Raw genomic sequence first — 11,346 nt, 5'->3', positions numbered from 1 at the left:
TACATGAGTCCAGCAGCAGCATGCATGGGAATGTACATGAGTCCAGCAGCAGCATGCATGGGAATGTACATGAGTCCAGCAGCAGCATGCATGGGTATGCACATGAGTCCAGCAGCAGCATGCATGGGAATGTACATGAGTCCAGCAGCAGCATGCATGGGTATGTACATGAGTCCAGCAGCAGCATGCATCCTGCATGGAAGGGAAACAGGTGGGATGCCCCTGGACAGTGTTTAGCAGGTGGGCAGAGACTGCACCATTGCTGGACTCCCACTGCTTGCTCACTCTCGCTGCTCACACCCACCTCTCACTGACTGTCCCTAGACCACACCTTCTTAGAGTGTTTGCCATGTCATTTCAAGCGAGAGAAACATTGCCATGAATCAGAAGCTCTCGGGAGCCAGTCTCTTGGTATGTCGATGAGGATGGCCATAGTGCCTACCACGTGCAGCTGTGATGAGGGATCCCATGCAGAGGCGTGTGGGGGCTGACACGTGTCATGCTGCCGACACCATGACCCATACAATGCATACTTTTGTGACGACCATTTAACACAGCTGGAAAATTCTCATAAGACGGATGTGCTCACATGATGGTTAGTTCTGATGCTCAACTTGGCGCCTCTGGGAAGGATCATGTGGGAAGAGCATCTCAGTGAGGGGTTGCCATGATCAGGGTGCCCTGTGCCATGTCTGTGGGGTACTATCTCGATTGCTTTAATTGGTGTTGACGGCGCTGCTCCCTCAGACTGTATGAAGGTAGAGAAAGTTGAGTACTAAGTGTGTGTATGTCCCTGGCTTCAGAGGTAACATGACTATTGTCTCAAGCTCCTGCCACTGTGACCTCCCCACACTGATTGGCTGTAACCTGGAATTGGGAGCTAAACCAAACACTTTTACCCTAAATTGGTCTTTAAAAAAAAGATGTGTGTGTGTGTGTGTGTGTGTGTGTGTTTGCCTGCATACAAGTAAGGGCACTGTCAGTGTGCCAGATGCCCACAGAGATCAGAAGTGAGTGTAGGATCCTTTGAGATTGGTTTTACAGATGGTTGTGAGCTTCCGTGTGCACACCGGGGACCTGACCTGTGTCCTCTGAAAAGTCAGCAGTGCAGGTAGCTGCTGGGTCATCTCCATGGAGCCTACTCAGTTGCTTTTCTCAGGCCATTTTACCACAGCAACATAAATAAAAGCATGGCGATGCCTATGTAAGATAAATATGCATTGGTGTCATAGATAGGAACACATGCTAAGGTTTCTTGTGTCTGGCTCTGCATTCCACCTTTAATCCTTGAAACCTCTCCCAGAGTGACCCCAGCATCTCGGGAGGCTCCTGCACAGCCCTGCTCAGGTGTCAGGGCCCTGCATTATTGAGATCAGAGCTTTTGTTCCCTGTCCCTTGTCCTCTACCTCCCTTGAGGCCCCTGCAGCAGATGCAGATATTGAGGAAGGAGAGAACTTCTGACCCGTTCTCTTCCCCATGGCACAGGCAACCACTCCTGGGTATCCAAGACTCCCCTGCAGCCCCAAGCAAGCCTTGACCCTGTACCAACTTCTCTTCCAGCGCTCTGCAGATCTAGGCCAGCTTCAAAATGCCTTACAGCAGGTAAGAAAAGCCAAGTGCTGCTTCCAGGGGAACAGACAGGGGCCTGACTCCACTCTTGATCCCCTCTCCAGGTTCATGAGGGCTGTGACTGTCCCCCAGGTCTGGAGCTACCTATGACACTGCTGGAGATGGAGGGAAGCCAGCGGGCACAGGAGAAGGTAGGGGCTGGCACATGGGGGAAGTAGATGCAGAAGGCAGAGTGGATCTCCTCATATTCTCATTTCCCACCCATCTGCAGCTTCTCTGGGACTTGGAGCTGCTGACTGGGGTAGGGCTGGGCCTCTTCTGGCCCCCCTGGGCCGGGTACTGCAGCCAGAGGAGCCAGACTCAGTATGCACCGAGCCAGTGCAGCCAGTCCTGGGGCAGGAGTGTAGATGAAGACTTTGAGCAGCTGGTGAGTGGCTGAGTAGAGGTTCTGTGTGACACTGAAGGAGTCCCAAGGGTAGGGGCCAGGGGGAGTGGAAGGTGCAAGGGCCTTTAGGACTTACAGGTTCAAATTTCTGCTTTATGATTTCCTGTGGTCTCTAAGCTTCTTATAGCCTAGCTATGAATGTGGGTAATGATAGATCCTTCTAGATCTTTCTTCAAAGGCCTTTGGGAGAACTCCTGGACTCACTGGAACAAAAGGGTTTCTACCATACCCAACAAACACCATGCTCTCCTAATCCAAAGACTGAACAGTTAACTAGCTGGTGAAATCAACTGGGGCCATATGCAAGTCTTTCCATGTGGCTCCCCAGAGGGAAGGATGCCACCTGGCAGATCTAAGAGGTCAAAGGCACTGGTGTCCAGCATAGCCCTGAGCCAGAGATTCAGAGCGGCTTTTGCCATGGGCTCTCCTCAAGCTGGTCCATCCTTTGGAGAGGTGACTGGGTCCCAAAGCAGAGCTGAGAACTGGGATGGCACCTTAGTCCTGTCACTGAGGTCAGCTTAGGGGCTTCTCAGGCTGAGGCAGCCTCAGTAGTAACAATCATTAGGCTAGCAGTGAACAATACGAAAGAGTTTGATCAGCCTTGAGGAAGAGGTATCACAGAGGGCACGAATGCCAGGAGGCAGGACACCTGGGGGCTGGCTCAGAGCTTCCTTCCACACCCAGGGAATGCTATCCTGTGGGTCTGGGCTCACTTGATTCTTGCAGAGTTCCAAGCTGTGTCCTCCACTCCAGGCCGGGGAAGCCCACAGTGAGAGCCACCAGCTCCTGAAGGGGTGAGTCTTGCTCTCCAGGGACTGTACAGACTCAATGCTACCTCACAGTGACAGAGAACATTCTTCCCTTCACAGTCCCCCCTAGTGTCCCTCCTCCTGCCTCCATTTCCCGGGATCCACTGGGTGCAGGGGAGGCTCCCTGACTCAGAGTTAGGCAGCCTGAAGAGGCTAGGGAGATTAGTGGGGCTAGTCTAGGTTGCCTCCCCGCTGCAGCTGCTGAACTCTTACAGGAAGCTGGAGGAAGCCAGGAGTGATGGAGACCCAAGGCTGGAGGGCCCCATTATGCCTGCCAAGGCTGCACCTGGTACACCAACAGGAGAGGGGCAAGAAGCCGGTGGAGCAGGAGTTCCTGGAGCTGGTAAGCCAGACTAGACTGGGAAGCAGGGATACCTTCATCCCAGGTCATTCTTCATCACACAGCCTTTCACTGGGTGTCAGAGTCAGCTGGGGACGGCAAATAGGTTTTTAAATATATCTGCATTTATATATTTTTGTTTTATTTTTTGAGTCAGGGTCTTGCTATATAGGTTATTTTAACCTGGAACTTGCTGTAGATTCCAGCCTGGTCTTGAACTCACAATCCTCCTGCTTCATCCTCACGAGTGCTAGGATTACAGGTGTACCTCTGTGCTCAACGGAAGTAGGTTTTGTTGCCAGTTTCCAGCCTGGCACTGTGTCCAGTGGGATTCTGAACTGAATTTGGAGCTCAGACAGGAGCAGCAGGAAGAAGCAGCAGTTGATGCCCAAGGATGAAGGAAGAGATTAGCAACCTTAGGTGATCTGTCACCCTTATGCACAGGGGCTATACAGAGACACCGAGGACTTGGTCTAGTCTTTGAGATCACAACCTTGTGAGAGAGTTAAGACGTGAAGTAGGCAGGTAGGGTTTGTGGGACAGATGCTCTGGCCTTTCTTTCCCCCACCCTCTGCCTGTTGTAAAAGGAATTGATTCTCAAATTGTGTTCAACAATACACCTATCAAAGCTTTATACTTCCAGTTGTTTTATCACTGGAATGAAAGAGTGCTAATTGTTTCTTGTTTGATCGACAGAGGTTTTACAAGTATTATCTCTTGGGGAACGATACAATTTACACTGGCGGTGTAATATTACCTGGAGGTGGTGATGGTGGGGGGTATTACTCTCTAATAAGACCACAGATCAGCAGGAAGAAGGGAAGAGGTTGTTTTCCCACCTTTTGACAAGGTTTTCTAAAGCTGGAGAATTTTATAAAACTCCGTTGTTTAAAAAAAACCTTTGAAAGCTGCACGGGTCTCCATAGAAAACAAACGCCTGTAGTTACTATTGTAAATATTCAGCCTGTTTTCCCTGCAAGAGAAGGATGTGATAGTCTGCAAAGGAGCTCAATTTAGGAGCTATGAAATGCAGACCCTTGAGCCAATTCTGATGTACAGAGCGCTCTCCTGTCCACAGCTGCAGGGAGCAGCGGGCAGAGCGTCTCTCTTTTAGATTTCTTTTGTACATTATGAAGACTTGGCAGTTTTTAAGCCAGCTTCTTTTGAGTTTGCTGTCAGAAACAAAGAGCTAAGTAGGATTTTCTTTCATGACAGAGAAAGTAGGGCCCAGTGGGGCTCTTCTGTCATCCTGAACCTCCAGACACAGATAAAGTGTGTGTGTGTGTGTGCGTGTGTGTGTGTGTGTGTGTCATTACGCCATAGGATGGCCCTCCTTGTGGTGTTCCTGGGGGAGGAAGAGTGCAGGATCCTTAGAGAGGTCTCTTCAGGCTAAAAAGTTGGGGTCGGCCGTTGCAGACACAGGTGACTCGTGGCACTGCATACAGCCCGGGTATGCAGCGCGTGGTAAGACAGTGGGAACGAAGGTACAGGAATTGTGACTACTGGAAATAGAAGCACTACCTGGGCATCCTCATTTTTATTTTTTGTTTTTTGGGCTTTTTGAGACAGGGTTTCTCTGTGTAGCCCTGGCTATCCTGGAACTCACTCTGTAGACCAAGCTGGCTGTAAACTCACAGAGACCCTCCTGCCTCTGCCTCCTGAGTGCTGGGATTAAAGGCATGGGCCACCACTGCTCAGCTTCAGACATCTTCATCCTAATCTGGGTGTAAGAGGCCAGATGCCAGTAGACATCGGTCATTGTCTGGCTTTTCACCCTCAGGTTGCTTACATCCGACCAGCAGCAGTAACTTCAAGGAGCCAGGAAACTCAGAACTTAAGGTGAAAGGGTCAGAGGGTCATGGGCAAGAGCCCTCTGGGGGCAGAAGGGGTGGAGTCTACCTGGGAGAAGGCTCCTGGGTATAGTGGGGCTATTGGAGGTAAGAGGGGCCAGTGCTGAGACCTTTTAAACAGTATAAAATGGTTAAGTACACTCAGAGATCAGCAAAAGTGGGTGGGTAGAGGTGGTAGTGATAGGATATGGAGCCCACTTGGGGAAGAGCAGTCGCGGGGCTACCGCACAAACTTTTTGGGCCCAAAATGCTTTTTCTTCCTAGGACCCAGGCAAGATGGAAGAAAGGAGCCAAACAGAACCAAACATTCAGAGTTCCTGTGGACAGACTCTCAGAAGTACACAGGAGGGAAAGCTGGGCCAGGAAGGCCCAGAGCCCTCTGACCTGGCTTCCCAGGGCTTGTCAGCTCTCCAAGACCCCTCCAAGGGGCTGGGCTCCGGCCTGAGTCAGGAGAGAGCAGCACCTCAGACACTGCTGACTCCTCAAGGTCACCCAGAGGGGACACCACAGGATCAGCGTGGCCAGTCACCTCAGGGTTATAAAGGAGAGTCAACTCAGGGACAAAACAAAGGAGTTCCTCAGACTCAAAGTGAAAGGAAGCAGGTTCAACAGGGCCAGGAATTAAAAACCCCTCCATTGCAGGAAGGCAGTAAGTCAGAAGTCTGGGGGGAAGTTCAGGGAGGAGCCACAGTATGGCGCCAGGAAGAGGACAAGCCTCAGGGTCATTCCAGTGACTTCTACAAGTCCCCAGAAAAGCCCATCCCTCAGCATGTGGAAAAGGGGATAGCAGGACCCCAGGGTGGGAGCACCCAGGTGACACAGGCAGCAGCCACCCAGGAAGGGACTTGGGCTCCTCCCACCCCACCACAGCTCCAAGGCCCAGATGGCGGGATACTTGTCTCTGAGGCGCAGGAGCGCCAGCCAAGGCTCCCCAGTGCTCTCAGGGAGCAGAAAGTCCCTAGGGACCCCAAACCCTCCAAGGACGCGTGGCCTGAGCCCCGGATCAGAGAGGAGGCACTGGCCAGTGCAGAGCAGGGGGTTCTGCAGCGACTACTAGAGCTGAACGGAGCAGCCAGGCAGCGGCGGCAGAGGGACCGCGAGCAGCAGCGGCTCCGGGTGAGTCCCAAAGGCCCGGCCTGCCGGTAGTGGTGGGGATGGGAGAGTTGCCTAGGCAGAGCCGGCTGACTGCCACCTCCCCAGGTCCTGGAACGACTCCGCATCCTTGCGAACCACCATCGCCGGGTTTATCCACTGGGGCTCCCTCCCAGCGTGGCTCAGAAGGTACCACAGGCAAGAGGGGAGAGGGGACGTGGCCACCGCGGCTGTGTCCCCCGCAGCCAGCTGCTTCTGAGGGGCTCAGCGAGAGGGGCGGGTCCAGGGCGGTCCCCTCTTGGCCACACCTACCCGCTCAGAGCTCTTGCCACCTAGGAGGACAGAGCAGGACGGCAACGCGTCTTGAGGGAACTGCTGGAACAAGTGCATCGAGGCAGGACTTTGCAGCTGCGGGCACTCGGGGCCAGGTAAGAGGCAGGCAGGGAATGGTAGGTGCCCCTTTGCCCTGACATTTGATTGACAACCCACCGTCTTCCCAGGAACACCCAGAACTTCCAGGAGCTACTGTCTCCTGGCACCGAGGAGCCTACTCTTGGAGAATAGCTTCCACCCTACCCAGACTGCCCCTTCCCTTGCTGGGTCCCCCTGGAGATTTGGAGCTGATGATTAAGGAAAAGGCTAAAGGGGTGACCCTACTAGGTGTGAGATGGTTTTAGAAAGGCCCAGAGGGAACCATTAAGGCCAGGGAGAACACACACACACACACACACACACACACACACACACACACACAGAGTCTCGCACACATTCTCGAACGCACACGCATGCATAGAGCAATGAGGCTCCACCAGAAATCCTCTTATTTCTTCTTTTGGTTCCTAAGTCACTGCCAGGCCCAAGCTCAGAGGGCCAGATCTCGAGGGTCCAGGAGTGCAAAGGCACCATTCTTACGGAAGAATGACTCAATTCGGCACATCTTGCAGGAGACCAATTCTTGCTTTGTCGGAGGGCCTGGGAAAAGATGTCAGATACTAGAAATGGGTTTCTGAGGAGGGGGTCTCAGAGCACAGGAGTTTCCCACATAGCCCTAAGACTCTACCCATGTTGTATCTGCCCTGCATAAATAAATAAAAAGGACTTCTGAGAAGTGAGGACTACAGGAAAATACGTTTGGGTGCTGGATAACTGGACTCAGCTGACTGCCAGGATCATCGGGTTCTAAGATGTTCCACTGGGGCCTTTTTTGGGCATCTAGATGATGGACCACTGCACTCTCTCCCCAGGGCCAACAGGTCAGAGAGTGCCTCTCAGCTACGTTTGTCACAGGGACAAACTGTGGAGACATGGGACTTTCCTTCTACCTCCACCTCACTTCTGGGGCTTCCTCTTTCTTCTGTGGGGAAGGCCGGTCCCTTACTTTCATCTCAGAGGAAAATGAGGTCACTGTGTTGCTCCCACCCACCCACCTGTTTTGCACATGCTCAGGCAGTGGGACACACTCCCTAGAACCTCCTGACCCGTAGGTTAGTGAGTGAATGGATACTCCAGAGCCCTCATCAACCCAATGGCACATACAGCCTTGGTATTTTCCCTACACTTTTGAAAAGCCACCTGGTCTCTCCTTTCTGTCCTGGCTGACAACCTACCTTCAGTCTCTCAGAAAAAAACAGGTGCTCACCTTCCTGCCAATGCCACCCCTACATGCTGGCCCACCTCCCTACTCCCTTCAGGTAAAATTCCATTCTTAGCTCTTACCTAACTCCGCAAGGCCATGCTTCCACACACAGCTGCCTCAGTGACACCCTGAACCTACTATGGCCACCACGGACCTGTCTTCAAACACCACCTGCCCTGTCCTCTTCTAATCTCACGAGCAACTACAACAGAATCTGTGGGTCACCCTTGCTTGCCCTTCCTGTCTTATTTAAACCGGCAAGAAGCCCCATGGAGTGGTGTCTAAAACATCCTTGATATCAGTTCTAATCCTAATCACGTCTTGCCAAGATAACACAGGTGCCTAATTCACCTGCCCAGGAGCCTCCGTGTCTCAAATCCAGCATCACTCACTTGTTTAAATCCTCACTAGCTTCCCTTCAAATTAGGACAGAACCCTTCCCCATATCATTTAGCCCTCAGCCTTAAACGCCTGCGATAGGCCTGTGCTGAGGATCCGGCTGAAGCACATGCCCTTGCCTCCCTACCCACCACCATTCCTTCATTTCACAGAGCTTCTATTACATCTATCTCCACAATCTGGCCTTTCCCCCCGAATGTTTTCTCTCCAGCACATGGCAGGCGCTCCATGTTTGTGAGGGGACTCATTTATGGGAGGTCGAGGCTCACCCAGCTGCCAGCCATATGTGAAGTTGGTGGTGATGGGGAACAGGTAACGCGTCTCTGGCAGATCCAGTTTTCGGGTGTTGAGATACTGGTAGCGCCCCTGCAAGTCGTGGGAGATGCCTTCATACAGCAGGGCTTTGGTGTTAGGCGCAACTGGGTACATATCTGACAGAAAAAGAGGCTCTGGGGCAGGGCTGGGGGCTTTAGACGGGGTTGTTTTGGAGGCTGGTGGTGGTGGTGCGACTGAGGCCTTAGGCAACAGGGTGGGCAGTTTGCGGGGCAGACGGGATGCAGCCTTAGCCTTCTGCTTGGCCTTCACCAGAGTCCCATATTTGCGCTGCCATTCGTAGCGCAACATCATCTCTTTGAGATATTCCTCCTTCCAGAAGTTTTGCCGCAGGGTGTCCATGTTGAGCTGCCTCGACATGGTGGCAAAGGAATGAGCAGTATCAGGGTAGCTATTGCTGAGTGGGCATAGCAAGTGGACAGTGGGTGGCTGCCCTGGGATGGTCACTTAGCAACCAAGCCTTGCCTCACATAGGGCCAGTGTGCTGCTTTGAATATTCTTGGCCCAGGGAGTGGGCACTATTAGGAGGTGTGGCCTTGTGGGGTAGGTGGTGTGTCACTGTAGGGGTAGGCTTTATGACTTTCCTCCTAGCCACGGAGGAAACAGTCTGCTCCCGGCTTCCTTTGGGTGAAGAGGCAGAACTCTTAGCTTCTCCTGCACCATGTCTGCCTGGATGCTGCCATGCTCCCGCCTTGATGATAATGGACTGAACCTCTGAACCTGTAAGCCAGCCCCAATTAAATGTTATCCTTGTAAGACTTGTCTTGGTCATGGTGTCTCCTCATAGCAATGGAACCCTAAGAAAGCCAGGATTCTGCCTGCCATTGCCCTTGGTAGAGACCCAGGTTACCCTTTCTGGGGCAGCCTAGAAAGGCTCACTAAACATCTGATTCCCAGACCTGTAGGCCCCAGGCTCTATGTAGAGCAGGGGTTCTCAACCTTCCTAATGCTGTGACCCTTTAATGCAGTTCCTCATGGTGTAATGATCCCCCAACCATAAAATTATTGTTGCTACTTTATGACTGTAATTTTCCTACTCACTAATTGTAAATATCTGTGGTCTCTGATGGTCTTGGGGACCCCTGTGGTTTTGGAGAGCCACAGGTTGAGAACACTCATCTAGAATGACAATGACAATCCTAGGCAATTGGTCTGTCCCTTGGGCAGGCCCCTCCCAGCACCGTGAAGACCCGAGGTAAAGCAGCAAAGGTAGAAAGACTGGGCTCAAACTTTGTCCTCCATCGCTGAAGGCAGTCTCTGATCCAGGTGACCAGTCCTTGAATTATTCCCCCCACCAATTATTCTTCACCTTGCTTTTCCATATTTGCAAGTCTAATGTCCCCCAATGCTGCAACTATTTGGAGAGAATAATTCCTTTAATATCAACAACGATACTATTAACAGCACAGGGAGGAGGCAGTGGAGAAACGGTTGGGCTTTCTTTCTCTACCCAGCCTAGACCTGAACAACCGAACCCCAACAGCTTACAAGCCACTCAGTGAAGAGGAAGGGAGGGGCTGGAAACCAAGGCTTGACACTTAAATAGAGCATGGCAAACCAGGAGAGGCCTGGTCATGAGGAGGGCTGAGGGTTGAGCAGCCCTAGCGCAGGTCTTCAGCAGTGAACATGCCCTTGGCCCTGCGCAGGATGGAGTCTTTGGCTGCATCATAGGGATGTTCCTTGGACGGGATCTCCAGGACAGCTGGAATGGACCTCTGGTGGGCATCCAGGGCGTGCCGAACCATCTCTGCGATGTACTGGTTTATGAGAATGATGCCAATGTCATCCCTGTTTAGAAACTGCCTGTTGGGGGAGAAGAAGAGGAAATGACATTGGCCGGAGGCATAAGGCCTTCAGCCTTCTCTTTCCTTGGATGAAGCAACTACACATAGGAGCTCAGAACCACACTGATCAGGGTTGGAGTCCACACATCTGCTTGTTGAGGGAACTGGTAGTGAAGGCCAGGGTGCAAGTCAGTGTGTTCTTTAAGCTGCCTCTGTGGAGGAGAGGCAGAGGAGAGAGAAATAGGAGCCCCTCTGTATCTCCATAAAAGTCTAGAAACACAAGGACCTGATTAACAAAACAAACCACCACCCACCACCACAAAAAAAAATGGAGGAAGAGGAGGAAGAGGAGGAGGAAGAGAAGAGAAGAGAAGAGAAGAGAAGAGAAGAGAAGAGAAGAGAAGAGAGGAAAAAGACTAGTTGGTAGTGGAGTTCAAGGCCAGCCTGGTCTGCAGAGCTAATTCCAGTACAGTCAGGGAGGGCTACACAAACCCTGTCTTATAAAACAAAACAAAATTTTCTTATTGATAGCGGTTGAAAGGGAGACAAGTTGCAAGGATGGAGTGGCAGGGCGATTCCTTACAGTATACCTTTTGCTTTTTACTAAGTTTTTGAGATAGGGTAAATGAGACCACTGGACGCCTCGAGATCTATACTGATTAGGGCAGGGGATGGGCCAGGAGGACTTCTGCTGTAAGCCAAAGGCAAGATGGAAAGAGGAAACTCAGCAATGAAGGAATCACCATTTCCAGACAGACTGTCATTCTGTCCTTCCTCGCATGTGATCACCTCCACACACAGACATGCACACCCATTCAGCCAAGTATTTACTCATTAAAAGTCATTCACTGGGCACCTACTTTGTGTCAAGCATGGAGTAGATTTGGCTTGGTGATTTTAGGAGCCCTTCCTGTTGGAAACGTGGTAAATCCTTGGAAGTAAGATCTGTCCTCCAGTGACAATGGAGGTCACTTTACAGGTGTGCTAAGAGATCAGTCTCAGCCAGCACCAGGTCAGAGCCTGCCATGTTCCAGGGAACTAGTCTCAGCCAGCACCAGGTCAGAGCCTGCCATGTTCCAGGGGACTAGT

The 11,346-nt window shown here is 51.9% G+C and overlaps 2 protein-coding genes across 2 annotated transcripts in view; both read right to left on the bottom strand.

Moving 5' to 3' along the window:
* Window positions 1–6,899: 6,899 nt before the first annotated feature.
* Window positions 6,900–9,012, bottom strand: Atp6v1fnb (ATP6V1F neighbor). Its single transcript, XM_021165746.2, has 2 exons — window positions 8,410–9,012; window positions 6,900–7,077 (listed from the first exon to the last, which is right to left on the bottom strand). The coding sequence occupies exons 1-2, from the start codon at window positions 8,831–8,833 to the stop codon at window positions 6,968–6,970; spliced, it is 534 nt and encodes a 177-aa protein (XP_021021405.1). The 5' UTR covers window positions 8,834–9,012; the 3' UTR covers window positions 6,900–6,967.
* An 818-nt stretch (window positions 9,013–9,830) lies between these two features.
* The window catches only part of Atp6v1f (ATPase H+ transporting V1 subunit F), a 3,180-nt gene continuing 1,664 nt past the window's right edge, over window positions 9,831–11,346 (bottom strand). Inside the window, exon 2 of the mRNA XM_021165292.1 lies at window positions 9,831–10,276. Coding sequence (XP_021020951.1) covers window positions 10,075–10,276 — 202 coding nt within the window. The 3' untranslated portion in view covers window positions 9,831–10,074. The remainder of the gene's footprint in view (window positions 10,277–11,346) is intronic.

The sequence above is a fragment of the Mus caroli genome, chromosome 6 (assembly GCF_900094665.2).
Source record: "Mus caroli chromosome 6, CAROLI_EIJ_v1.1, whole genome shotgun sequence".
Lineage (NCBI taxonomy): Eukaryota > Metazoa > Chordata > Mammalia > Rodentia > Muridae > Mus > Mus caroli.
This window is presented reverse-complemented; position numbering and strand designations above follow the sequence as displayed.